The sequence below is a fragment of the Podospora bellae-mahoneyi genome (assembly GCF_035222275.1).
Source record: "Podospora bellae-mahoneyi strain CBS 112042 chromosome 1 map unlocalized CBS112042p_1, whole genome shotgun sequence".
Classification (NCBI taxonomy): domain Eukaryota; kingdom Fungi; phylum Ascomycota; class Sordariomycetes; order Sordariales; family Podosporaceae; genus Podospora; species Podospora bellae-mahoneyi.
Genome location: NW_026946359.1, coordinates 7105100 through 7131976, shown reverse-complemented (window position 1 = coordinate 7131976; position 26877 = coordinate 7105100). Strand labels below are relative to the sequence as shown.

The window sequence follows — 26877 nt, the reverse complement described above, 5'->3', positions numbered from 1 at the left end:
GACAAGTTGACGGTGTAACAAGTATGACCAGTTAGTTGTATATGGCGCTCGATTCTATCGTTTCCCGTGTCAAGCCGTCTTACCACACCAGCATCATCTTCCACCATCACCTTTGGCCCGGGAGGGTGTGATGCAGTGGGGTCGAGGTTCAGAATCGCAGCGATGCTACGTGACGACTCCCACCTCATCATCGAGTTCGTCCGTCCCTTCGCACTCTCAGTGGGTATATGTGAGAAGCTGTAGGCCTGGGTCTAACTGCACGTCGACAGAAGCAGAAAGCCCTTTGGCTCTTCTCACTCGTCCGCGGTGAAGGCGGACAAGAGGGGCAATCGGTCCATTAGAGCAGTGCTCCGCGATCGGGAAGGCTGGCTCGAAGAGGGGGCAAGGATGCCATGCGAGGGCCCTCTCATGTTAGCACTATACTAGCGCATGGCTATACCTGCAACTGTCGTCCGTCAGCAGCGGGCAGCGGACACAAAGGCCGATGCGCGACCCACAACTCACCAACAACATAACGGGCGGCAGGCCGGGAAAATGCAATGGCTTTTGTGAGCTGTGAGCTGGAGTCCCACGGACAGGCCCGAGAGTGATCCAGCACTCCAGTGGGGCGGGCTTCGCTAGTCTCCGACTTGGATTGCCGCCAACTCAACCCACTGTCCTGGACGCTGGGACGGGAACGTCCAATAGATCTCCAGCACGAACCCTGCCGACACGTTTCCGGATCGTTGGACGTTTTTTTCTCGAAGCTGGGGAGCAACAGCTCCTCACGCGTCATCAGAAACGGCCCTTGTGTTCTCCCATCTCCCTTGCTGCTCGCCATGGTCTTCCTCAACACAGTCCAATCCACTACAACAGCAAACCACCATCACCGTCACCACCACCATCAATATCACACCCTCCGTCTTTTGCCAGCCGGAACACCGCACCCTTGCCACTGGCCCGTCCCATTGTTACATGCATGTTATTTGTTTCCCACCCCACCCACGGCAATTCGGGTGCCTGGGATATGACCCTGTATCTGTCCTGCTCATCAGCAGCGTGATCGCTTCTCGCTTTCTTGTTGTTGCCTGCACACACGACGCTTACTTGCCAACAGCATGCCATTCGCAGAAAAATCTTGGAGCCATCCCTGCTGCATGGATGATACCACGCACACTAACTTAGCGTAGCTGTGGGCTAGTCCGTGTGAGTGTTTTGCCATGGCAAAGGTTTTTTTTTTTGCTCCTGGGGCGGCAGGCACAGGGCCCCCTCACAGCGCTCGTGTTCCATGGTAAGATCTGATCAAGAAGCGGGACACGGCGGCGGCAAAGTCGCGTATTGGAGCTGCAGAGGCGGTCGGCCCGGTTCGCTTAGAGATCCACGGCGACAGTGACACACTGAGCGGGAGTTTTAATCAGCAGTGCTTGGCCCGGCCGGAAGCTGCGGAGGGGTCAGTTGATGTCTGGGTGGGAGAGTGAGGGAGGGGGGGGGGTGGATAGCTAAGTCCGTGAGACAGCGTGGCTCAAGACAGTGACAGACCAAGAGACAGCCAGCCAGATGGCGATGGCGCGGCGGAGGTATTGTCGACGCTCGATGCTGCTGCTTCCCGCTCGTACTGGTCCCTGTTCGAGACCGCTGCTTCAGCGAGATCGATCATGCGAGTCAGCATGTGAGATGCAGAGGAATGAAATGCAGTGTTCCCTACTCTCTCCTGCCTGCCTCCGTCTCTTGTGTTCCCCTCCCCCGCCCTCCATGAGCACTTTCCGTTCTGGGCGTGCTCTCAGCCTGTGCTGTTCTGTGATTGGTGCAATGCAGAGTCATAGCTTTTGGAGGGGAAAGGAAGGAGGTGGGCCCTGACGTGCAAGTGAGAGCAGGAGCTGAGGGTGGGTGATCAGCTGCCATTTTTTGGCCAAAACTGAACTGGCCTCCTCTGAACTACCTGCTAAGGGCCTGGATATTTCACTGAAATACGTGAGACTATGCCTAACTATACTAATCATTTGAGGTATTAATTATATTACCACTGCTAGATGCACTGAGCTAAAGCCTGTAGAGCCTATAGTAGCCTACAGTAGCCTACAGTAGCCTATAGTAGCCTACAGTAGCCTACAGTAGCCTATAGTAAATTATAGTGGCTTACAGTGGCTTACAGTGCTGAAAAGCTTTAAAAAAGTAGGTATTCAGTCCAGTTGCCGCTAATCGCACAGTTAAATACTAGCTGTTTGTGTAAGTTCAGTTACCGTTGATACTACTCGACGGAGGGCCCGAAATCTACGAGGCCCGCTCGCCTCCGTCACTTAATATTCCTGCCGTTCTGCCGTGCTGCCATCGAGCTGCCGACACCCAACCAATTCCCCATCGGCGCTCATGCACCTCGACCAATCTGGATGCCCTGACTGTCCACATCCAGCCTTATCCCGTGCGATATTAAAAAGGGTCGAACGGCGAATCCCCTCCGAGAGCAGCTTGGTATCAACGCTGGATGTTTTCTGCAGCCGGATGTAAGGCAGCTCGTCTTTTCTGCAAATGGTTCCTTTCAGTCTCACGTAAGTTTTCCACATAGCTGGCAACCTCGTGATGCTGGTGGTTCGATTATTCAGACGCTCCCGGCATCTTCTTCCATACCGTCCCGGCCAGCCGTCTTCTTACACGCAGAGTAGGCAAAACTCGGGCATGGTTTCCTTGTTTCACCAAAACGAAGAGAGACGGGATGTTTTGACTGATATTATGGCCGGATCTCATGTGCCGCCAACCACTCAAGCTACATGCCGTCCTTGGCGGTTCGGCTGGTCAAGCCTCCTGGGTCCTTCTGCCCAGCAAACTTTTTCGCATTGTCCGGCACCGTCTTTGTTTCTGACATGACTGCAGCTGACGGGCCGGTCCACACTCCGACCCTGTGGATAACACCAGATGATCTGTTCTGCCGACTGGGGTCCGAGATACCTCATGGTAGGTACCGTACCGCCAGGTCTGAAGACAACGTGTCTGTGATAGGTTCTAGCCATCAACGTATTACAAATACCTCAGCTGAGTTCGTAGTACCTACCATCCCCTCCCGGGTACAGTCCCCTGCCAAAGGTTTGTGAAGCCATCCTGCCCGTTTTCCTCTCCTCGGAATTACATCAGTTCCACGCGCTATGAAAATGTAACCTTGGAGCTAGACGATGTAAATATCGAGCTCTTGGACCGGTCATCTGCGGTCGACTAAGAAACACAAACACCGTTCAGGCTTCATCTGAATACCCACCGAATTCCGTGCTTGGGCCAGGCCTCAAACTGACGAGACACTGATAGGTTATCCATCTCTCTTGGCAAGCCTGTTGTGACTTGTCAACGGCTCGGGATCAGATGGCGTATCTGCCACGCCTCTAGATGTTTGACATGTTACCCAGTGCACTGCCTCAGCGCGATGTGATCAGCCTGGTACCGGTGGAATGGGCTCCATGCCACCGGGAAGGCCGCCGCCGAGTATGGGGTACGCCTGTCAGTTCTGGCGCAATGCCTATTGGCCCAGACCAAAGCACAGGAATGCCTCTCGAAAAGGCGGGACGAGGAAGGGAAACCCGGCGAGCTGTTGCTGCAGGTTGCGGCTGGCTCCCTCAGATGAGAGAGATCCGGTCGTTCCACTGCTTTGAAATACTGTCAGTCCACACATCTCTCGAATTCTTACCACTGGCCCCCAACGCCCGAGGAGATTATTCGTGCAGCTCAGGCATCCTATATGTGGCACAATCAGTTGAAACTCGGAGCTTCTCGAAGCACGGCGCAGCATGTGAGATATGAGAGCAAGCAGAGCGCCTGGGGTGCTCGCCATGTCATCGAGGGGGGGGGCAGGTACCGAAGTGAATATCCCGGCAATGTGACCACGTATGACAAGATCTCGAGGCAACAGCAATGGTTAGAAGAACATAGTCACCATACAGTGTAGGTAGAAACCAGTGTGATGGAAGAGACACACGACGACACTAAAAGGTTCCACCGGTGGGGGACGGAAAAAGGTCTCTTGCTGGGCTCCCAGATCCTGCGGCCCAGCTGCGACCAGTGCGACCGGCCGCCCGGGCGGGTTCTTGAGCAAGGAAGAACGATTGGCTGCGGGAACGTGTGGCATCATCAACGACGCAGCGCGAAGGCAGATGGGGCAGATGGGGCAGATGGGGCAGATGGGGCAGATGGAGCTAGGGTTTTCTTGGGGCTCTTGGGAACACTGGCGGTTGTGCCAATCAACCGCCTGTCCAGGGACCCGACGGCCCGCGCCTGCTCCCAAACAGGAGTCACACCCATGCTCCACCCGCTGGTCGCTCCGAGCCACCAGCTCCGCTGCTGGGACCGGTGATGCGCGAGTCTTCCAGGGTCCCTGGAAGGCACCACGGCGGCCAACCCTGGGAAGCCCACTTCCGACTGGCACCTTCCACCTTCCCTTGAAGCCACCCCCAGCGCCGAGGGCACGCCCCAGGCTGAGGTGGCTGTTCACACCGTTCACACTGTGCGCAATACCGTACCTACCTACCTAAAAATTCCCATTCTCCATCTTCTGAAGACAGCGAACACACCCTGACGCCCTGACGCCCTAACGCCCTAACGCCCTGACGCCCCCCCCCCTTCGCACCGCCTGCTGCTGAATGGAGCCATGCCATGGAGCGATGGAGCCTGTGACCCAAGTTCCAACAGCAAGCTGCGGCACCGATCCGTCATAAGCCGGTGCTGGGCCCTCCCTCCTCACCACCTCCACGTTCCCGCTCAGCCCGTTTTTTTTCGGCCTCGCATTTCTTGCAAACCCTTCCAGGTTCCGCGCAGCTGGAGACGGGCGTGACCGAATCTGTCTGTTGGTCAGAGGTTGGCGCTAGCAGTCAGGTCGGATGCTGCTGCTCCATCGATCAGATCGCCCTTTGCTGTCTTCTCTCTCACCTCTTCTGCTCCTGTTTTCTTGCAGACACCCGGCAACAAACGGTCGCGACCGACACGCAGGACAGACACCATACCACCCAGCTAACGTCTAACAGCCTTTTGACTTTGGCGCTTCGTCGACTGCAATCTTCAGCCGCCGGCCCTAAAGAGGTACAGTGACACTCCCTTCCGCGCCGGCCCATGCCGAACCCATTTGCGGTGCATCGCAAACATGCGCAGTCGAATGGGGTCACTGACACAGCTCTGGTAGACCTCGAGGCTCGCTCTCTTTCCTTTCTGGACCTGGTCTGCTTTCTTCTCTTTTCGCAAACATCCGTCGACACCACAGCCAGGGCAAGACAGCCAAAGTCGCACACGCAACAACCGCACCATCGACGCAGCCAATCTTCTGCTGCCGCAAACACCACCATTTCCATCTTCTTTGTCCTCCCCTTCCCGTTCTGCCCCGCGCTGGGCCGTGCCGTACCGTGCAGGTACTGTTTCTGTACCCCCTCCGTCACCCAAGAGACGCCTTGTCCTTTGTTGCTGTTCGAGGTACGTACTTGACTCTCGTTCTCTTCTTTGGCTTCTTGTCCCCCACGGCATCTCGACTTGGGCTGCCTTCAAAGTGCCCATGACCTGATCCAAGCGAGCACAGCTAGCCTGGGGAATCGGCCGTCGTCAGAAGTGGACGGATATGTCTTGTGGGAGGGCGGTCAGGCAAGGAGGAACGGCAAGGTCCATCCTTCTTTTCCTCGCATTGTGTCGTGCGCTCCAGCAGTTGGGGTTGCTGCACTGGGCCAAACCACTACCACTGTACACAAGGCCAACGGTAGATTTGTTTTTCTGCGTCCGGGTTTCCATTTTTACCATCCAATGCCACAGCTTTTGGCTGGATGTGTCTGCACAGCAGTTGGCCGTGCGCAGCAACATTATCTCACATCACACAACGGGCACACACACCCCAGGGCCAATCTGACATCCTCCCCTCCATCCTCTTTACATACGCCATGAGCACATATACACACACACACACACACACACACACACACTCACTCACTCACTCACTCACTCACTCACTCACTCACTCACCCACACCTTGTTTCCTCTCTTGCGTCCCATCCCCATACTTTCTTTACAGCCGCTCCTCCCCCTCCTTCTAAACTCCCCCCTTGTCCCAAACGCTCCTCCTGCAATTCCTTACTGGTCCCAAAGTGCCTCTTACCCCTGCTAGTCGTCAGCCAACACTTACCTTCGGTCCACTGCTGCCCGCTGAGCTGCAGGGAGCAAAAATGCTAAATGTGTCGGTTGATGCGCTGGGAAGGTGCTTGATTCGCTACGACAGCACTGGGGAGGGGGGCTCCTCTATTTTCACTCTGGGGGTTGCCGGTTTCGTAACAAAGTCGCTTACATTTCCCCTGTACCGAGTACATACATGTACCTCGTTTTTTTCCTTTCAGCCCAGCCGGTTCTTCCCACCCGCTTCGAATCCAAACTAACTCTGGGACCCAGCAGACCCAGCCAGACCTCTAACAACAAGGGAGCTCCCGCCCATTTGAAAAAAAGGGCTCGTTCCAAGTCTCCGTTGCAGCACGACATACATACACCCGTCTTTTACCACCTTTTCCTGGTCCGTTAGGACCATCCCTCCCTCACCCCCTCGCACAAACCCTTTGACGGGTTTAAATTCCACATTTCCTCCCGCTTTCGCCGCGCCTGACCCTTTCCTTCTCACTTGCAACGTGCTGCCAGACCCAGGATCTATCACGTCCCCCGTCGCCAAACCAGTGGAAAGGTTTCTAAGCCTGAGCTTCAAGGCTCCTGACATAGCCCTTGTATCGCTGTGCACAGTTCAAGAGTTCCATAAGGTGACGGACGCAGCATAAGAGTTCGGGGCTGGAAAAGGTCAGCCTTGTTACTATCAGTCGGATTGTGGAGGATCCGGCAGCATTTGGCTTCTGACCTTGCCACTCGGGAAGCAAAGTAGCCCCTTGGAACATACGACATGGCCGACAATCACAGAAGGGCGTACCCGCCGCCGCGAGAGGGCCCAGAGAGCTCGCATTATCCACCGCCCCCAGAGGAAGACGAAGATAGGAGGAGGCTCCCGCCAGTTGGGGGGAGCGGCATGAGCTTGCCGTCAATCTCTTCCTATCCACCACCACCAGCTTCGTACCCGCCGTCTGACCCACGCTATCAGGATCGAGGGTATTCTGCAGACCCGCGATATCAAGATTCAAGGAGTTGGCCCGCAGACTCTCAAACACCTAGTGGATATCCTCCGCCACCTCCGGACTCACGATACCCGCCCTTGCCGTCGGTGAACCCGCCGCCACGGCGTTATGATGATCGGCCGCCATACGACGACAGGAGGCCGTATGACGATCACAGACCATACAATGACCCTTACTACGGGCCGCCTCCACACGCGTCCAGGCCCCCCAGTTACCCACCCCCTGGATCTGATCCATACTACAGGTACCCGCCGGGAACTCCGTATCCCTATGGCGCTCCTCAACAGGCACCGCCTCAGCAGCAAGCTGCACCAAGGCAAAGGACATCGATTGCGTGCCGCTATTGTCGAAAGAGAAAGGTAACAAGGGACCATGTCGCGCATAATCAGATGGAATCAGGATGGGAGTTGCTAACTTTGGTTTCAAATAATCAGATTCGCTGCAGTGGTTACCAGAACACACAAAATGGAAAGTGCACCAATTGCGACAAGCTTCGAATCGACTGCGTATTCCAGCCGGTATCTTCTAATTCCTCAGCCGCCTTCGTTCCAGTTCAGGCGCTCCCCGGAGGAGTGCCTCCCGGAACACCCCTCTTTGGAGCGTGGGGACAGCCTCTCGGTTCAACGGGCTCACAGGGACCACCTCCGCAACGGCCTTACCCGCAACACCCCCCGTCTGACTACCCGCCACCTTTGAATTCGCCCACAGCTGCGTATCCTCCATACGATGACCGGGAAGGCAGCCGCCGACGAAGCCGCCCACCCGAAGACGATCCGAGTTTGCGACCCGGCCCTCCCAACTACCCGCCTGACGACGATCCGCGACGACGCTCTCCCGCTTCAAACCACAGCAACGGCACTCCCCCGACGGGCTATCACCAGTATCAACACGGCGTTTACGACCAGGACAGGACCCCAACTCCTCAAAAGCCGAGTCCCAGCGGTCCCAGTGCTCCTCCGATGCACCCTCAGCAGCCGCCGCCTCTGGTGGCTCACTCGCCGCCTTCTGGTGCCTCCGCCAACCCAATGAGTCTCGGACACCTTATCAGCACGGATGAGCGTGAACGAGGCGGTCCTAACGCCGGGATCGATCGCGACATGCTCGGGAGACTGGGTCGGAGATCCTAACATATATATGATTTTTTCGCCACGACACAGCGAGGACCAGCAATTTGCATGTCTTATATATACCCAGTAACCTTTCGCCAAATGTCTAGCGTTGAAGTGGAATATGTGATTTTCGGAACGGCATAGCTCATTTATACCTGCCTTTTTCCAGCACCGGCGGGGAATGGAACAAAGACTGGTTTTTCTTGGTTTTTTCCCCTTCTGTCTGTATTTGAGGGTGGAAAGGGGGGAGGGGAGATTTGGATTTGCCTCACGGCAGTGAGTATGCCTTTTTTTTTTCACATTGTCCTTTCCGTATGTACGGAAATTTCTTGGTTTCGGCACATGGAGGAGGGGTCGGGTGGGTGGTATTCTGAAGTTTCTGTCTACCTTGCAGCAACCAATCACGAAATTGGCAATTTTGCTTCATATGTTGCTTTTCTATTTTCAAACATTCCGGTGTCTCTGTCTGCATATTGTATCTTTTCTATCTATTTATCTCTCTGGTTTCGGCAGGTTGGGGGTGGTATTCTGTGCTTCTTCAAGTAACTGGGAAGGTTTTTGTCTGCTGGTTTGCTTGTCATCACTCTGGACATTTTAGATTGATTTTGTGCTGGTTGGTTTGGGTGGTCTTGTGAGGTTTTTCTCGAAGTTATCAAATCATGTTCATGCAACGTCTTTTGCCAAAAGAGACACACACACACACACACACACACACACAAACATTTCCAGTGGTGTTTTTGGCTTGAACAGATCACAACTTGGTTTCGTTTAACCTAGCTCTCCCGACTCTTTAGCTATAGTATCTATATAATTCAAGTTGTACACACACACACACACACACACACACACACACACACACACATACATACATACATACATACACCGAAGTTTACATTATCTGCAACCGTGTATCTAAATGGAAAGGCTCGCTATTTTGCCTACGGATAGCTACCTACCAAGGTTGTTGGTCCCGGCCGAACCGGGAGTGATCGCGCGGAACTCGTGACGTTGAGGATGTATACATCTTGTTCCCTGTTGTGGAACAGTTACGCCAGCCTTTTATTTTTATTCTTTTTATTTTATTTTATTTTTTTTAATTTTGGATGTCTACTGCCTCGTTGCCTTGTGCGGCTACCCTTGTGTGAACCCGTTGCCTCGTGATGGGAAACAGTCGGATCGACTTCCAAAACTTTGGTCTCTTGTCCGACGTGGGGGGTTCGAGGTGAGGCGGGGGGGTAAGCGCAACCCAGACGGCTTACTTTGTTTCCTTCTGGTCCTACACGGGGCACGGGGAAAGAAAGCGAGGAAGGGTCAGACAGACGTGTGAGACGGGAAGGGTGGGAGGAGGCAGCTGTGCTCGTTGGAGGGGAAAGGGTGTCGCGACACGCGGGTGTGCTCTGTTGCTCCGAGATATCTTGTGTGTTGTGTAAGTGAAAGGGAACATGTAGGTGTGTCCCAAAGGGGGAAAGATTTTTGTGTCTGGGTGTACATCCATCCCATGAACATCTTGTCTAGATATTTGCTCTTGTGGTGTGGTGTGGTGTGGTGTGTGTGTTTGTGTTCAGGGGGTTTATACCAGAGGAGACGTATGTTGTCACGTCTGCCAATCTTTCTTTTTTGGTTCTGGTACAGATACATAGAGTCAACATGAGGTTGATGATTGGGTCTGATGCCTGGACGAGGCTAGACTGGGCCAGATGGAATAGTGTACAGAGTCTAGTATCTGAGGGGTATCCAGCACCGCCTCTACTAGTAGCAGATAGCCCAGAAAGCGAGCGTCTTTTGAACGATGTGACTGTACTCGCAAACGTGTAAAGTCAACAGGTACCTTGACTTATTCATGGCTTCCCCTCCTCTAAAGAAGCTATGCTATGCCACCCAGCCAAACTATCCACTCACGAACAGTTTGTCGATATTAACACCAATACACACCTCCCATTCACCCATCCACTCATCCACACCATACCCACATACCGGGCCACGCACATACACACACCACTCTCTGTAGCGTCCACACCGCGTCCGTCTCGTCCGCAGGGCCCGCTTCCCTCTTCTTTTCCTTCTCCCCCTCTCTTCAGGCCTCACCGATGTACAGCAACACCGCGATTGGGTTTTCTCATCCCACCGTCGATCATCAAAGGTGGACAAGACCCGAAACTCACAGCAGACATCCCTCACCCTTGCAATCATCAAAGCATGACAAAAACAACGCTAAGCAAAAAGTCTCCCCTTCATTACTCCATCCCACCTTTCGATAGTCACGTTCGGATCACCGCTGTGCTGTTGTTCTCCAACAAGCACAAGCAAGGTGGTGCCATGGCTTGCGCTTCCAGCTCCACTTCCTGCTTACCGGTACGGCCCATGACGGGAGCAGGTTTCCCACACCCCCCAGCCCCTGCCGGTGTAGGGTCACCTAGCTTCAAGGCAACAACCTTGTCTCCTCCCCCTTCTCGGACTTGGCTCCGATTGTTGAATGGGGTTGGAAAGAAGGTTCGTGTCTTGGCTTTTTGTTTTCTTGGAAAACGGTGGTGACGAATAATAAACGGCAGGGGAAGGTGTAACGGTACGGAGTACCACTAGTGGAGTGAATGGAAATAGTTGCTGTGAAAGTCGTGATGATGGCGACTGATCAAGCTAGCATGGCTCGAGACACGAAGCGAAGGAGGAGCTGTTGTTGCCGCGACATTTTTGTCCCTCTGGATCCACCCCCCACACATCAACAATCATCGGGGACATGCAAGCGCACGGGTGTTACATAGGGCACACACCTAGCCAACCGCCTCTATCAAGAGAGGGATCTCTGTTTAATGAAACGCTGACTGCCGAGGACCAACGGCCAAAGACGGCGACGTCTGGTAGACCAGTAAGCAGCCCCCCTAGTCAGGGGGACGGACTTGTTTTGTCTTGATGAACAGCTTTGTTCCTTCTGCTCAGAGCAAAGCTGGTTTATCTGAATCCACATATGGGGCCGAATGCTATGCAATGACTGGGAGTGAGGACCGGCCACGTTGTCTCTTCTGGGTCTCCTGCCAGCTAGCAGTACCAAGAATACACTAGGGAATCATGGAGAGGATAGAGAGCTTTTCACTTACGTAGATACGTGCACCTTCTGTGGATCCATGTCGCCATGTGTAGTCGAAAAAGCCTCAGGAAACACGAGGCTGAGTATGTGCCGTAGAGGCAGTTAGCAAGCCAGGCTGGCGCCCACGAAGAGATATCACAATAGGCAAACGGCACGGCGCATGCCTGGCTGGCCCGGCTGCACCGACATACTCACCCTCTTTACCCCAAGTCCGTCTGACAAGTACCGGACGTCAACGGGGGGCCACGGGGCTAAGGCAGCGTCGAGGCGAATGACGGGCGATATATTTGCTGTGCCGTCCGAGTATGCAGCGCTCCCAAAATGGTGGTGAAGCAGACAGCCCCTGGCGCGTGTAGAAGAAGAATGCCACATTCCTCTGCACGCCTCAGCGTCGACGACGAAGGTCTTGGTGGTCCGCCCGCCTGGCGGCCGCATGGGAATGCTTCTTTTCCTGCGAGGTCTGCCCGCTAACTTGAACCAACGGGGCCAACCAACTGCTGCTTGTGTTCGGCGGCGCAGAAGCTGGAGCCCGCTCCTCCCGAGCAAGTGCCGCACCTGTGCTCTCTTTCGATTCCATCCCAGGGACATAATTCAAGCACAGCTGACAGTTCCACGCTCACCATCTCGGCTGAGGTCGGCTTTGCGTTCCCTGTAAGACGACGGCCCCCTTCATGACGCTGCGCAACGTCACGCTGCGCAACCCTCTCTGGCTTCCCTCATGGATGTCAACTCAGCTGGGTTCCACGAACGGACGGATGGTGGTGCAAAACGATGCGCCACGGTCGGGACCTGTGAGGAACCATGACTCGCTCTCTGCTCGCGACCATGCTGCGGGATAGGTGCACGCCTTGGGCTGTTTGCGTATTGCTGGGACGGGCAGGCGGGCTATCAGATGTAACCGTCAGCAGCAGTCCCCCCCCCCGGGCCACATAGCCCCCCGTACGGGCCGACCCCTAGAAAGTTGGACCCGTCAGCCGGGTGATGAGCGGACGGACCGTGGTGTCATTTGATTCTCCGATGCGGGACGACACAGGCGCTCTCCAAGCTCCAAGCTCAGGCACGACACCTTGCGAGGCTCCTGCAGTGGCGGTCTGGCGGTTTGTTTTTTTGTTTTTTTTTTGGACGGACTGCGGGAGTTTCCGTCCAGGCCTTGTGGGTGTACCGGTCTGGTCTCCAACGGCGAACGCGACTGACCGAGCTTTGGTTGGCCGCCGGTACGGTGCGAGATGTGGAATGTTTGAGCAGGTCGTCGATAGCTCCTTTTCGCTGCTTTCACCCGGGTGGCTTCTTTGTTTTTTGGAATGGCAGCAGGGTTCGGAGCCTGTTCCGCTGAGCTTGAGATTGGCTCCCAACTAGATCCTGGCCTCGGGAGTTTTCAATGACATCGATTCCATTGACTGCGACTCCATCTTCCTTTGGCCGCCTTTTGCTGTGCATAGACGACATTGGGCCTTGCATATTCCCGTTCAGGGTCAAACTTCGCGCCTCGGACATCTCGGTCTGCGCATGTCAACCCAGATTTCTCGTTACTTGATTGAGTTCACCCTGCATCTAAAGGATTACAAGCCCACTCTGGATCACACCGAGCCCACCGAGCAAGGAGCACGAGGTTGCGAGCATGGAGCCCGGGTTTATCATGAAGCCTTCCCAACAAATCCGAGAGATGTCGACTGCCCCAGTATGTTACCTGTCACATTGTTTCGGAGGAATCTGACATGCTTCCAGACACCGCTCTGATCCATGTCGTTCATGCCCCCTGCGAACCTCGTCCATTTGGTATGATTGCGTCCTTCGCGACACGCTGCCCATCTTCCTCCCCATGGATGGTTCGGTATCTCCCGAATCTGGACTGTCGTTATCGAATCGTTCTGTCGTCTTTGCCCGGAGTACCCGAGGGACGGTATCGTGGCGTTGTGATGGCAAGGGACAAGAGCCCGCTTATCTGGGAGGCGTCCCAGAACCTGAGCGGCGGGTTATGCCAAGCTATGACAGTGTGGAGGGCTCGCGACCCAACCCAACAGCATGGCGATGATTTCGTGATCTCGTCATAATCAATAATCAATCCCAGGCAACTATTGACCTGCTGGATCGGCGATGATTCCCAACTCGAGGATATTGGTCGCTGTGGCTGTGATGCCGCCATGCCTGCTCGCCCTTGTGCAAGCTCCTTCTACTGCTTTGGTCAGCTTACTCTACCCTCCATCCTTTGTGGTTGCGGTTGCCAACTGTTCCACAGAGGAAAGTATCGCGATTCGCTAATCGACGATCAACACCCACAGAGATGACGTTCCAAGGTTTCCACATCCCTAGTGGAACTTTCAGCTGATTCCCCTTCTCCGACGCTCGACCCCCCTCGACACGCTTCGTTGCGCTGCCCAGCCAGACACCAACAAGCCGCGCAATTCCTCGACGAGCCAGAGGACTGTGACATCTTCTTGAGCGGTTACCACGCCTGGGTGCGGCGTGGACAGCCAGCCATGGGTCGACACATTGTCACTGGTACCCGTTCTACAGACACACCACTGCTAACCCCCGGGGCGCTGGCCTGCTCGAGGTTAGAGACAATGCGGGACAGATCTTGTGGCAGCTGACTGACTTACCAACCCGACTGCAAAAAGTGTCGCGGGCCTAGACAGCTGATGCTTCCAGCCGCTCAACACAGCATCGACCATCCTGCACAAGGCTGCCTAGTCTTGTTCTTGTGATGGTACTGGGAGGGCAAAAAGCAGGTGAGCTAAGTAACTGATCAACACTTGCTTCTATAGTCAGTAAAGTAGTGTTGAGTAGTTTCCCTTCTGCTCTGTTAGTTATCCTTCTGCTGGCCATAGCCAACGCTAACTTGCACAGCAGAACCAAGTTCGCCGCACCTTGTTGAAGGAGACCCAGACCCCGGCCAGATACCGCTGCCCCGATGCAACCGAAAATACACATTTTGTTGCTTGAACATCGCATTCAATCAACTCGCTGCAGTTCTTGTTGTGATGGCTTTGCTGTGGAGCCATCCCCTGGCTGTCGGTAAGGGGTTGCACGGACCGGCGTTGTGAGGTCAAACTATCACGAGTGGAGTCAACAATGGGAACACCGACATGGAGACTGAAATGAACGAAAGTTCTGTTGAGATGATGGGCATTGAAAGACACCAAATCGTGTCCGACCAGAATCACTTGCGCCGAAGGTATGTTCGGATGAGACACCTGTCCGTTCGGTATCAAAGTCGGGGCTGGAAATCTTTTATGAACCTCACTCTGACACTTTGGACCAGGTGGAATGGCGTACACGACGTGGCCCGGTTGTTTGAATTCCCCGGCGCGAAGCTCGGGTCCTTTGAGACCCATGCGGCACTGTCGTGTGGTGCGATCTCATCTCAGTGTCATGACATCAAGGATGATGGAGGTTACGTTGATCTTTCAGGTCAATTTCGCGATGACATGGCCGGCGGGTTGTCAGGATGATGATGTTTGCCCAACCGGTGCGTGTTCGATTTCGGAGGTCCCGATGAACACAGGAGAGACATGGGCGAAACACGCATGGAAAACGCCGCATATCCCCTCTCCCATATTTTCCTTTTGGGGCGGTACCGCATAGGTATTGGGCCATTGCCGGCCGCCCCCTCATGCAAGCAAGTGGTCCACTAGTGTGCGACGTCTACTTTCTGGACGTAACGATGGCCGGCAGCACGACAAGGAGAGTTCTCTTACTTGTGGCCATCATGCGGTGCATTCGTGGCCGATGTTCCAATGTGGCCAGCATCTGGTGTGTGCCTTGCAAAGTGTGGTGCAGTCGCGCAACCGGAAAGGGAAAATATTGGCATTGACTGTAACACCACTTGCAGTGTGATGGGCCACTGTGACTGGTCGTGATGTTCTCGGTTTCCCCGTTTTGCCATGGGCTGGTTGTGACTGGCATGTTTGTGCCGTTTCGTCTCTTTTCTGCCTTGCTCGATCAAGCTTCCCTTTCATCCAAGTTTTGGCGCGATGGCCACTGGGTAGTGGAAGGGTGGAAGGAGGAATCGAAGATCCACACTTCAGGGGAAGTAAACAAACCGCTTTGCTGCAGCTTAGCGGCCACGGCGGTAAAACAATGGGCCTCTTGTGTTAGCTTATCCAATTGAATGGTCTGGGATTCTATTGGAGGAATAAAAATATTGGTGGCATCATGCTGCTCGAGATTTCCGACATGATCAAGAAGACGACTCTTGGATGCGATAACGATGCATTGCAAGCGGTATTCCAAAACAACTGTAATGCCACAAGTAACATGCCCACCAAGGTGTATCCTCGATAGCAACTGGTCACAATACCTATCCAATCCTCGGCTGCAAGTCTAGGTGCGGCGTCGGCTGATACGTGTACCGCCATCATTCTCTCACAGTGGCAGCTCGAGCAGCTCTGCCACATTGGCTTGGTTAGCTATCCCATCGTCGAGCTCATCGCCGATACCAGGCAAACGACCACTCACCAATCGTCCCCGACGACAAATGCACCACCAAGTAGAATGGCAGGTTCGTTGATATTGTGGTGCTCATAACTGTCGTTTCTCAGCAGACCGCTCGCACGCACCCAGAGCAAAGTCGGCGCGCAATACATACCTCAGCGTCCCGACACCTCCTGCCTCAAGCAAAAACGTTGGCCCGTCATGGAGTTCCTTTCCCGCCCACCTCTGGGCAAAAGCTCGGAGTATGTGCCCATGTGCAACGATCAGGACGTCGCCCTTCTTCCCCTCGCCGACATTCTCGCCCTCCATCACTGGACGATGCCATTTCTCCCTGATGTCCTTGATCAGCCTATCTAGCCTAGCAGTAACATCCGCTGGGCTCCTGCTCACAGTCAGCCATCCCTCCCGTAACGAACAGTCATGGTCTGGCATACTCCCCACCAGGACACCCATCTCGCCAGATATCCCACTTCCTCCCATCATCCAACCCCTGCTCCTTTCTAATCCTGTTGATCTCGGGGGAGGTGATCCCCTCATAGTCGCCGTAATCCCACTCTCTGACGTCCTCCGTGACCTCAACCTCAGCTTGACAGGGGATACCCCCTTCCCGAGCCGGGCTCAGAAGAGGGGTGCGCGACTGGTAAGCAATATTCAAGAGCTCCAACGTGCGCTGGGCGCGGAGGCGAGGGGAGACATAGATGTGGGAGAGCTTGGAGGGGACGATGAGACGGTCGTTGCCGACGAGGGCGCGGCCGGTGGCTAGGACGCGCTTCTCGCCCGAGGCGGTGAGAGGGATGTTGGTTGTGGAGGTGTGCTTGCCGGAGAGGGACCAGGTGGTTTCGCCGTGGCGGATTATGAAGACGCGGGGGGTCATGTTCTCGAAACTGGAAAACTACGGACGGAAGGATAGGAGGGGGTCTGCAGATGTGGTGTCAAAAGGGGGAGTTGTAGGTGCAAAACAGGGGATAAGTTGAGGTCTTGATTGTCTCAAAAAGGTGCCATCAGTGAAGAAACATGGGCGATCCAGGAGCTGACCTCACCACTCGGATTGAGCGAATCGAATCACACACACAACACGTGGAGCTGGAGCGGGAAGAGACACCGACCTCGCCTTATCCAGAACACAATGCCACCCAAGGCAATGAGACAAGACTCGTCTGGTAAACCACAACTGAACATCCTGCACCGTCTCTTCGAGACCTACTTCCCATCTCCATGCCCCCCCCTCTCCCGATGGGACATGAACCGCAGGGCGATTACTCACAACCCACAAGCCCCTCAATCATCTCCGTCAGCGGACATACCATACCTGCCTCCCCCAGAAGCTGCCAACTTCCCGGTTTGAGATGTGTCCTTGAAAGAAGGCAGAAGTCAGAAGCCCCACTTTCCCGCCAGAGCAAACCAAGCAGTGTCCGTCCCGGTTATCCGGCCCTGACATAGTGCAGGTCCGTGCGCCCCAAACCCTTGCTTTCACCCAAAGCGACCTCACAGCTCACTCACTCAGTCAATCTTTCATCATGACAGTGTGAGCACACCACCCCGCCCCCCTTACTTGTCTGTCAGTTTGTGTGCTGATAAAACCAGTCTCAAACTCACCACAGGCTCGCCAGGTCAGAAGACTTTACAAGTCATCACAAAACCACACAGAATGTCCCGACCACCACAGGCCCTCCTTCGACTGCCCCCCAAACGAGCCTTCACAGCCTTCACAACCTCAGCCCCCCACCTCAAATCCCAACCCTACGGCAAATCTTCCACGCGGCAGCAAACCCAAGGAAAAGCCGATCCAAAGTCGGCAACAGACGGGAAACCCGAGCCAGCACCCCGCTGGAAACGCCTCATCTGGACCGGCGCCTTCGCCGCGACGGCATTCACCGGGTCCATCTACGGCGCCGGGTTGAAGACGCAGAGGGAGTGGAACGAGGTTCGTCCCCCCCCCTGCCGCCCTCTCTTTTCTCCAAACTCCCCATATCCACACCATCCTGCATAAGACTTATTTTCTTTAATTTTTTATTTTTTATTTTTTAATTTTTATATTTTTATATTTTAACTTATTTATTATTATTGTTTTTATTTTTATTTTTATTTTTATTTTTATTTTTATTTATATTTTTATTTTTATTTATATTTTTATTTTCATTTATATTTTTATTTTTATTTTTATTTTTATTTTTATTTTTATTTTTATTTTTATTTTCATTTATATTTTTATTTTTATTTTTATTTTTATTTTTATTTTTATTTTTATTTTTATTTTTATTTTTATTTTTATTTTTATTTTTATTTTTATTTTTATTTTTATTTTTATTTTTATTTTATTTTTTTTCCTCACGCAACCCATTTCCATTTTCCATGTCCCGAAATCAAGCATAAATTGCGTCCTGAAATTATACATCGGGGTAGGTAGACGGTTGTGAAACTCGGGTGTGCTAACAAAGAGTCATTAGGAAAAACAAAAGGTCAAGGAGCTCACCACCGACGAAAAAGTGGCCATGCTCGAAAACTCAAGGGGGGAGCTCTGGAAGCAAAAGGTGTCGCTGGAGCAGAAGCTGGGGGAGGTGAGGAGGAGGATGGAGAAGGAGGAGGAAGGTGTGCCGAAATAGGGGGAGGGGGTGCTAATTCGAAAAGTTACCTAGTTGGATGTGGTGATTTGTAAGAATAATTTCTGTAAGATGTAAGAAAACAAACATATCGCCGCGAAGTATTCCAGGCCGTTCAGAACTTGCTGACAGGAGGAGCAGAAGAACGCATGGTCACGCATGCGATACTGGCTGATCTCGTTCAGTCACAAAGCACGATCAATGGGTCGAGCACGGCAGAAGGCAGAATATATTTGCTTATCCACTGCCCTGGCCACGCCGCTAGATGGTATTCTGTCTCCAGGTCCTCATCAGGGAAACAGCTTTGTCAGTCTCTCCGTCCTCGCCGCATATCTCATGCACCGCCAGCGAAAACGCCTACCCAAACCCTTGACCCCTGGCTGCTCTATCCTGGTACCGGCAGACTGCCACCCGAAGCAACCTCCAGACGCCAGCCCAAATGAGAGATCATCGCCCCGTGCCTTGGAGCAAGTTCTTGAAAACCAGATCAGCCTTGAACAATTACCAACTAAAACGAAATTGCCCGAGAGGAATGACTTGAAGCAGCAAAAGTCAACCGCACACTACAGGCTGCAGCCTGTCATCAAACATAGTAGAGAGAAAGCCAAGAAAATCATCATCAAGTAGTGATGTACCAACATGAGGTCGGTCACTGACTCACTCATGTAAAAGAAGTCGAGAAGAAGATGGTCAATGAAAAGGAATGTTGGCGAGGAAGATACGAGTCAAGAACACGGGAAATGATGGGCAAGAAAAGCAGGCAAGTGTCCAAAGCCAAAAGGAAACTAACAAAAGCAAAAGGATTGAAGAAGGGAGGGAAAAGAAGCTGAAAGATCCAGATAAGGAAAACCAATACTCGTAAATGGAGATTGAAGCATCGAGTCTGCCATGTGATGATGTCGACCAAGCACTGGAAAGTAGAAGAGATGTCATGCCAGATAGCCTTCAAAAAGACAAAGAAATCCTATCCAACGGCTTCGATGCCAACAAGGAGCGCAAACCATACACCTCGTGATAGAATCCCATCCTGTCACCACTCTGCCCGACAGGCGGGGGACGTCTTGCCTTCTTCTTTTTTGCGTCGTCCAGCGTTGTGGCACCCTCTGCTCCAGCACCCGTCATTCTGGCCACTGTTGCCAACAACGCCTGCATGTCGAATTTGTTGAGGTTTTCAATGTGCATCCCTTCACTGACGGGGCCGATGTACTTGAAGTAGTAGCCTGGATGCAGCCCGGCGTTATCCCACATCTTCCACCCCCCGAACAGGACATAGATGTCTTGCCACTTGGTATTGCCGAGTCTAGATCGGAGCAGGAGGTGGATGATGCCCGCGGCCAGCTTATACGCGAGGTTGTCGTGGGCCTCCTTGAGGGGTATCTGGAGCTGTTGGAGAAGGTCTGTGTCGGTGGTTGGCAGCTTGGGCGGAAGGCGGACCACAACCGTGTGTAGACAGGGACATGCGCAAAGCGTTTGAAGACTCGGTATGACTTCAGGGCCCCATTCCATGTCGAAAACCAACGTCTCCAAACGGTGCGGGACTTGCGAGATGACTCTGAACAGGCTCGTCAGATGCTTGACCGAGAATAGCATGAGGACCTTGAGTCGAGAAAAGTCCCAGTTGTTGGTGCTCTCTGCCAGAGAGTGTCGCCAGTCATAGCTCTCAAGAACCAGCTCCAGAAGGGCTGGCAATCTCTCATTGCTCACGAACTCGAAGGAACGCTCGGCAAAATTGCGCAGATGGAGTGTTTCCAGACCCCGTGTCTGCATGAGCCGTTGCTTCAACATGTTGACGGTGACAAACGATCCCGGTCCGGTCACGCTCAACCAAGTGAGATGCCTCCTGGGAATGGAGCTGATGTAGTCGCAACTGTCGGCCCGCATAAGTGGAAGCCCCAGCATTTGCACCCTGGGCCGACGAGACGTCGAAGCAGGTGGCTGAAGAACTGTTGTAAGCATCCATGAGCGGCCTGTCTGTGATATGTTATGTTAGCTAGCAGAACATTGGACAGGGCGGATAACGTACAACTCTGCTGGTGAATGAGAAGAGAATGCTTTGAAGCTCGGGGAGGTTGTCCCTAATCATCACAGCAACCCTATCAGGATGGACATCGTGTTCTATACTGTCCCCTATCAGATTGTTGCCATGATGAACCGATGTCATCCTGCAGTCAGCACAACGCCTTGTTGACTGGAACCGAGAGCCCCTGGCTGCAGAAATATCCACGGGTAATCGTCGATGCTCAAAAGTATCAAGGCTAGCTTCGACAGCTGAGCGGCTTCAGGTGGCAGGTAGTTTGACTGAGATGGACTAGCACAGATGGTTGCAAGTGCCAAGGGTATTGACCGCCGTCACTCAGGAGAGAGCGTCAATGCCGGGTGTCCTAATAGACAATCTGCACACGGTGTTTTGTGGGGTGAGGCAAGAAGACTCGGATGGAGGCCCAGACTGGCAGACACCGTCTTCCTGGATTAGATGCCAGCGACCCTGACATTTATACACAGAAGACCTCCATCATGAACCCATTCTTGTCTTGCCGGAAAAGCATATGAGGAGGTGATGGAATTCAAGACAAGCGCGCACAGCGGTCGTGTTGAAACATCAGGGGCGCTAGAGCATGTGTACCGGGAGCAAGGCGTTCTGGGCAGTTGCCGCGGACTATGCTCCGTGGAGAGCACACAAACTCGGTCACAGTGACGTGAGTTTCGGGAGACTCGATAGGTCTAGACGCTCAGGATGGTCACCGGGACGGAGGGAGTGAAACCGCGCTGTCCTCAAAACTATGATAATGCCAGGGAGAGAGCTGAAGATCCCATCACTCGCCTCCCCCCCTCGTCTGATTATCAGCAAGGTCGCTTCCGCTTCGGAACCGAGGGTGATTTGATCGGCATTTTGGATTTTGGACTTGTCTTGTTTTGGCCTGCAGAGTAGTACAATAGGCGTGAGAAAAATCGCGCTCGTCTCCTTGTCAAGTTGAGAACTCACCTCTCACAAGCATTGTTGCTCGCATCAGAGCAGGACACGGATATTTTACGGCACCCTACAGCTATCCATGCCACAGCACCTAGTCGTCTGTCCTCGCTGACAGCGTCACCTCAGAACAGAGCTGCTCAAAAGGCCCCCACGATCTGGGGTAGGACGACTCTCAACCAAGCCAAGCACCCGAATACAAGGTCCGCTGATGACGAGGTATCGTGTGGGATGCTTACCATCTTTAGAAGTTGCTTCTTTGACCGGTGAGGAACCTCCTGTCCCTCGACAGAGAACATGGTGGGTGAGGGCGGGCAAGGACAGGTCGACAGCCGTCCCGCCTCGCGAACTTCCTGTGACCGGTCACCTCTCCCCAACCAGACCTTCTCCGTAGCTCTCATGCTACACAGTCTAGTGGGGATGAATGAGAAAAGCCACCCGCTCCCCCTACCCTGACCGCGGCCGTCATGGGGTCCATGAGATGGCGCAACAGAGACTTCCCACAAGCCGTATGTTCTATCCCTTGTCATTGTCCGTGGTAGTTTTGAAACTGGGTAATCATTCCAGTCAGAAGACATGGGACGAGTTTGGAACTGGCTTACATCTGATGTCTGTTCAACATCGAGATAACCGCTGGAACTCGACCGTCTCTCTCCGCGCAGCCCCCCAAGCTAACGATCCACTGTCTTTCCCCATGTTCAAAACCTGTGCGACATCCGTGTGGGATGTCCATGTGAGAATGAAACTGCAGAGCGGTAGGGTAGAGGACAGGTTTGCTACTGACGCACTGGACATTTTCAGATAACTTTCAGAAGGCCTCTTTCCAACCAGCTCACCCCAGGGACGAAGCATGAGATGGGTATGCTGTTCTCATGGGAGATTCACCCTCGGCCACAGTATCTCTTGAGTTCCGTGGCTCCCTGACTTTGACGGCAGAAATCATCAGCCAGTCAGGCGGGAAAGCCATCAGTGCTTCGGCCCGCGCCGTGAGTTACCACGAAACTCCCTACAAGGCAACAAACATTGGCCTATCCGCACTGCAATACAAACGCCTTATCTGCGTAGACTTTCACATGTGCAAGCCACTTCCCACTTGTTGCCTTCTTCAGCGCGCTTTCTCGGTATGCACATGCAGCTTCCCGGTCAACCTCACCCAGCAGCTCTTTGCTTTCTTGCTTCTTCTTCTTCTGCTGTCGTTGTCCGCTCCCATGCAGATCACACCGCAGTCTTCCTACTGGCTGCTAGACGAGAGGTCGTGATTCGACTGCACCCAGCTGCGAGTTGCGTGATCGGGAACTGGGCCGGGCTGTCCCACCGGCAGCCTTGCGGTTTGCAGCCGGGCCAACCAAAAGTAACCCTGTCTCGTGCTCGAGGCTCAAGGGGATGCGAGACGGTAAGAAAGAAGACGGGACATGCTTGGTCATCATCGATCGAGGTGCAACTCAACGCCTAGAATTGCTTTTTTGTTTGTTTTGCGGTAACCCCTATCCTCCAATCATCGGCCACTGGGGCGTTTCCCTCCGGCATATGGCGGAAGAATCACGAATCACCAAGAAGTCTCCAGTACAGAATCGTGACAGATTAGTGTGTGAGAAATCATGTTTAGAAATAGTAAGAAGCAAAGAACTACCTGTGAACTAGAAGCCGATGAAATCAACAGATATGAACGCTCTTTCCGCCGCATACATGACGGTGATATCTGAACAGGAAACGTAAAAAACCCTCTCTTTGCAATATGTATTCCTCCCCAAATTACCCTCTCCCCCCCCCCCTTTTCCGAATCTGCCCATAAACCCCATCGGATCAAAACCCCTCCACAGTGATAAGGCATGTATATGGGCTCCAAAGAGGCCTAGACCTGGTCCAAGACAAGCCCAGAAAGCCCGACGGCGAGTCATGGTGCTAGGTAGCAGCCGACGAACACCCTATCGGTGTGGGTTTGGTGTGGCGTGGTGTGGTGTGGCGTGGTGTGTGTGTGTGTGTGTGTGTGTGTGTGTGTGTGTGTGTGTGTGTGTGTGTGTGTGTGTGTGTGTGGTGCAAAGTGCGCTTGCTGTAAAGAAAAGTGATATGTTTTCTTTTTCTTGCTTTTCCCCTCTTTTTCTTCTTCCCACGACCGGCTTCCTCGCCAGACCGTCTCTCCCACTCAAAACCTCGCCAAGCTTACTCCCTTTTCGACAACACCCTCTTCATCACCAACTGTTCATCGGGCATCTATGCACGCTGAACTGAGTGGGCGTCTGTCATCCAAGACATCCCCCTTCCCCTCCCCCGCGCCTCCCCAAAAAAGCGAGATAGATAGATGACTGAGACCTTTCTTTCTCGCCGCCACGCGAGACCACAGCCGCATGGACGCCCAATTGCTAAAAGTCCAGACCGATGAGCGTCTTCCCGGCCACCTTCTCTTCATCGGCTTGCGATTAGTGTAGCATCGAGCCAGCCTGTCAGATCAAGCAGGAACTGACGGCTATGGGGCTCCCGCCCTTGGACAGCACACATATCCATCACCACCCCACCGCACCACCCTCACACCACGAGCTCACTTCCAGAATCGTCAAACCTCCCCGGAAAAATTGATCCATCACTTCCATATCACGCTTCCTCCCCCCTTTCATCGGCCGCCACCCCCCTGACAGCCCTCCAATCCCACCCCTCCGATCCCTCTCTCCCATCTCCTACCCGACCATCACAACTGCCCCTTCCCGCTTCTCGGCCCGAGTCGCAGTCTAGTACCTGTACAGCGGCCCCGGGTCCTTCACCACCTGCTCACTCCCACTCCCCCCAGCTGTCGGCCTCTCCCTCGCGGCCCGGGTGTACGCATCCTCCTGCTCCTCCGTCGCATCCGATATGGGCGTCACCGGCTCAACATCCTTGTCCTTCTTCGACGACGGCCCTGCCCCTACCTGCTCCCCTGCACTCCCGTTCCCTGCCCCTCCCCCTCCAAACCCGGGATGAAAAGGCTCATACCCCAACCTAGGCGTCTCATCCTCGCTGACTCTCCTATTGTTCGTCGAGAGTCTCGGCTCAGGATCACGGAACGGATCCTCCTCCTGCTGCGCAGGAGTACCCGTATTCGACCTCGACGGCCCAGCCATACTCGCCGAAGGTCCATACGCCGGGTTGGGGTTATTCGTCCGGTACGACGGTTCGGCAGATGCCTTCCCCTTTCCATTGCTGTTGCTTCTTGAACTCGACCCTGACGGTCCAAACCCCGCGCCGCCTGCTACCCCAAACCCGTTCCCACCATAGCCACTCCCCATTGGTTTTCTGGGTGGGACAGGGGGTTGGTCTTGTTGGCCCGAGGGGGAAACGGGGGTGTTGTTGTCCGATCTGGCCTCGCCGAGGTGTTTCTTGGCTTGGAGGACAGCGCGGTGGTGCTGGTTGAGGGCTTGCTGGAGCTGCTCGTTGGTGTCGATGAGGGACTCCATCGTGTCGTTGTCCGGTGCGGGGTTCTCGCAGGACATGTACCCCTGGATGGACTTGCTGGCGCCGGTGCAGCGCTCGGAGAACTCCTTGATGAGGTCGTTGGCGAGGACTTCTTGGGTGGGCGTGGAGGCGACGAGCTGTTCGAGGAGCTTGGCTGAGGTGCGGGCTTCCTCGAGGCGATTGGCGAGTTCGATGGGGTCGGGGAGGCGGTGGCGACTGGATCGGGAAGAGGAGTGGTGGTGGCTGTGGTGGTGAGGGGGTTGGGGGTATTGCGAAGGGAATTGTTGGGGGTACTGCTGGGGGTAGGGGGGCACGTTGTGGTTGCGGGGGATGGCGTAGGTGGATGGTGTGGTCTATCTCGAGGTCAGTACATCTCAATCGATAGGTGATAGGTGACCGCACTGAGTATGCTTCGTAGGCCTTCCTCTTTTCCTTCTGCCACATGGCGATGATGAGGTTCAGCCCCTCGTCGTACCCCTTGGATGTCTCGAACGTGTCCAATGTCTCCATCAACAGCTGCCTAACGCTGGAATCGCGACCGGCGCGTAACAAATCCTTGCAAACATCGACGAACTTCTTGTCGAAGTTTCTGGTGAACCCAGGGCCGGGGTTGTCGGAGAGGATGCGGATGAGCATGATGGCATTGTACTGGCACGCCGGTCTGCTCCAGTAGTCGCGGCTCAGGAACTTGCGGATCAATCGGGCGGACTCGGTCGCTGCGACAGGCGAGGCAACGGCGGCTTCGACGATAGCAGGTAGGTAGATGACATCGTCGCCCTGGATCACATTTGTCTCAGATCTCGAACAGCGTCAGGGCTTCCAGAAGAGGGAAGCAGGTACGTACCGTGGAGCTTCCTCTTGATTCGCAAAAGGCTTTCTGCAGGAGATATCGCAATCAGTGTCCCGTACAAGCAGGGGAGAGCGAATGGCGCAAACGTACCACACAGCGCGCAGCAGTGTCTTGGGGCTGTTCAGTTGCGGGATCTACAACGGCTGGGATGTCGGTGGTGCTGTCCGAGGCTGCAGCAGGGTTAGCTTCGGAGCATCACTGGACGTCGTGACGATGCTCAGGCATACTATTCCTCTTCTTTATGGTGCCCAGCACCTTGTTCATACTGAAATTCTTCATCATGGTGTCGCTCTCCGTATGTATCTGATGTTCCCAGGTGTTTATTCATGCGAGAGCGAACCTGTCGGCGAAGGTGGATCTGGTGCAGATGCGCGCGCGTCCTGACAGAAGCCGCCGGCGCCGTATCGCGAGTTGGATTGGAGATGATTTCCACACCGAAAGTGACCCACACAAGCGCAGCAGACCAGGGCGGCAAGAGAAAAGGTATGGAGAGGATTGAGAATGCGCAAAGACGCGATTGAGAATTCGTGTGTGCCGTTACCCAGAAGTTTGCGATTTTCCTGTCCGGGTTTCGGGTTTTGTTGATGGGTGGCCTGCCTGCTGATTCCCGTCCGGCTGGCGTTGTGTTGCCCCCGCAGTGAGTGCGTGACCTGCGGGATGGTGGTGCGTTGCGCGATGTAACAAGGGTCTTTGATCTCGGCCCCGTTTTGTCAAAGGTAGATAGATAACTGAGCCACAGGCAAAAAGGGATTCCCGATGTTCTCCAAACCCCAACAGTTGTTATGTGAAAATAGACCGGGTGGTGATGATGAACTGGTATGGTTTGCGGTGAGCAGGCGGGCTGGTTGGTGTTCAAACTGAGCTGTTGGTCCGAGCTGCCAGGTCTCAAGTCTTTTGAGTTCTTCAACAGCTGACAAGGAAGCTATGAAAGCAATGAAAATAGAATTGTTATCATATATATATATACATATATATATATATGTATGGCAGCAAAACGGTCCAGACTCACGCCAGGCAGCCGCCCGTCCGGGTTCCGTTTCCAAATCCGAGTTGGGTGTAACCATATCGAGTTGGTTGAGCAAGACTCCAGTCAATGAAGGATTGTCTTGACGTTGACTGTTGTGGACATAAGGTCTTCGCATAAGGCGCCAACACACGAAAACCACCAAGATCCAGACATCGACACACTAAGAGAAAAAGAGTTCCTGTCAGTGTCAGTGTCAGTGTCAGTTCTGTCTCGTCTCATATCAAAACCACTACCAAGACATCGACAACGTAGCACACACACACTTGACCGTTGTAGAACGGTGCTAA

General features: G+C 53.9%; 6 protein-coding genes across 6 annotated transcripts; 3 read left to right on the top strand and 3 right to left on the bottom strand.

Moving 5' to 3' along the window:
• Nucleotides 1-4606: 4606 nt before the first annotated feature.
• QC761_120910 (uncharacterized protein) lies at nucleotides 4607-6396 on the top strand (the record flags this gene model as incomplete). Its single annotated transcript, XM_062875373.1, has 4 exons — nucleotides 4607-4723; nucleotides 4774-5034; nucleotides 5143-5418; nucleotides 6379-6396. The coding sequence occupies 4 exons, from the start codon at nucleotides 4607-4609 to the stop codon at nucleotides 6394-6396; spliced, it is 672 nt and encodes a 223-aa protein (XP_062738625.1).
• Nucleotides 6397-6868: 472 nt separating this feature from the next.
• On the top strand, nucleotides 6869-9064 carry QC761_120900 (uncharacterized protein; the record flags this gene model as incomplete). Its single annotated transcript, XM_062875372.1, has 2 exons — nucleotides 6869-7456; nucleotides 7532-9064. 2 exons carry the CDS (start codon nucleotides 6869-6871, stop codon nucleotides 8222-8224), a joined length of 1281 nt encoding a protein of 426 aa, XP_062738624.1. The 3' UTR covers nucleotides 8225-9064.
• Nucleotides 9065-15616: 6552 nt separating this feature from the next.
• On the bottom strand, nucleotides 15617-17058 carry SHB17 (Sedoheptulose 1,7-bisphosphatase). The gene is given in 5 exon segments (XM_062875371.1): nucleotides 15617-15676; nucleotides 15747-15815; nucleotides 15877-16104; nucleotides 16157-16832; nucleotides 16850-17058. Coding segments are annotated over 4 exon segments (738 nt in total). The 5' UTR covers nucleotides 16597-16832; nucleotides 16850-17058; the 3' UTR covers nucleotides 15617-15675.
• Nucleotides 17059-17370: 312 nt separating this feature from the next.
• Nucleotides 17371-18325, top strand: QC761_0023510 (uncharacterized protein; the record flags this gene model as incomplete). Its single annotated transcript, XM_062872087.1, has 2 exons — nucleotides 17371-17646; nucleotides 18170-18325. 2 exons carry the CDS (start codon nucleotides 17371-17373, stop codon nucleotides 18323-18325), a joined length of 432 nt encoding a protein of 143 aa, XP_062738622.1.
• Nucleotides 18326-19267: 942 nt separating this feature from the next.
• Nucleotides 19268-20483, bottom strand: QC761_120870 (uncharacterized protein; the record flags this gene model as incomplete). Its single annotated transcript, XM_062875370.1, has 2 exons — nucleotides 19268-20293; nucleotides 20346-20483. 2 exons carry the CDS (start codon nucleotides 20481-20483, stop codon nucleotides 19268-19270), a joined length of 1164 nt encoding a protein of 387 aa, XP_062738621.1.
• Nucleotides 20484-23948: 3465 nt separating this feature from the next.
• QC761_120860 (uncharacterized protein) lies at nucleotides 23949-26203 on the bottom strand. Its single transcript, XM_062875369.1, has 5 exons — nucleotides 25791-26203; nucleotides 25654-25733; nucleotides 25558-25590; nucleotides 25116-25490; nucleotides 23949-25066 (listed from the first exon to the last, which is right to left on the bottom strand). The coding sequence occupies exons 1-5, from the start codon at nucleotides 25843-25845 to the stop codon at nucleotides 24014-24016; spliced, it is 1596 nt and encodes a 531-aa protein (XP_062738620.1). The 5' UTR covers nucleotides 25846-26203; the 3' UTR covers nucleotides 23949-24013.
• Nucleotides 26204-26877: the final 674 nt, after the last annotated feature.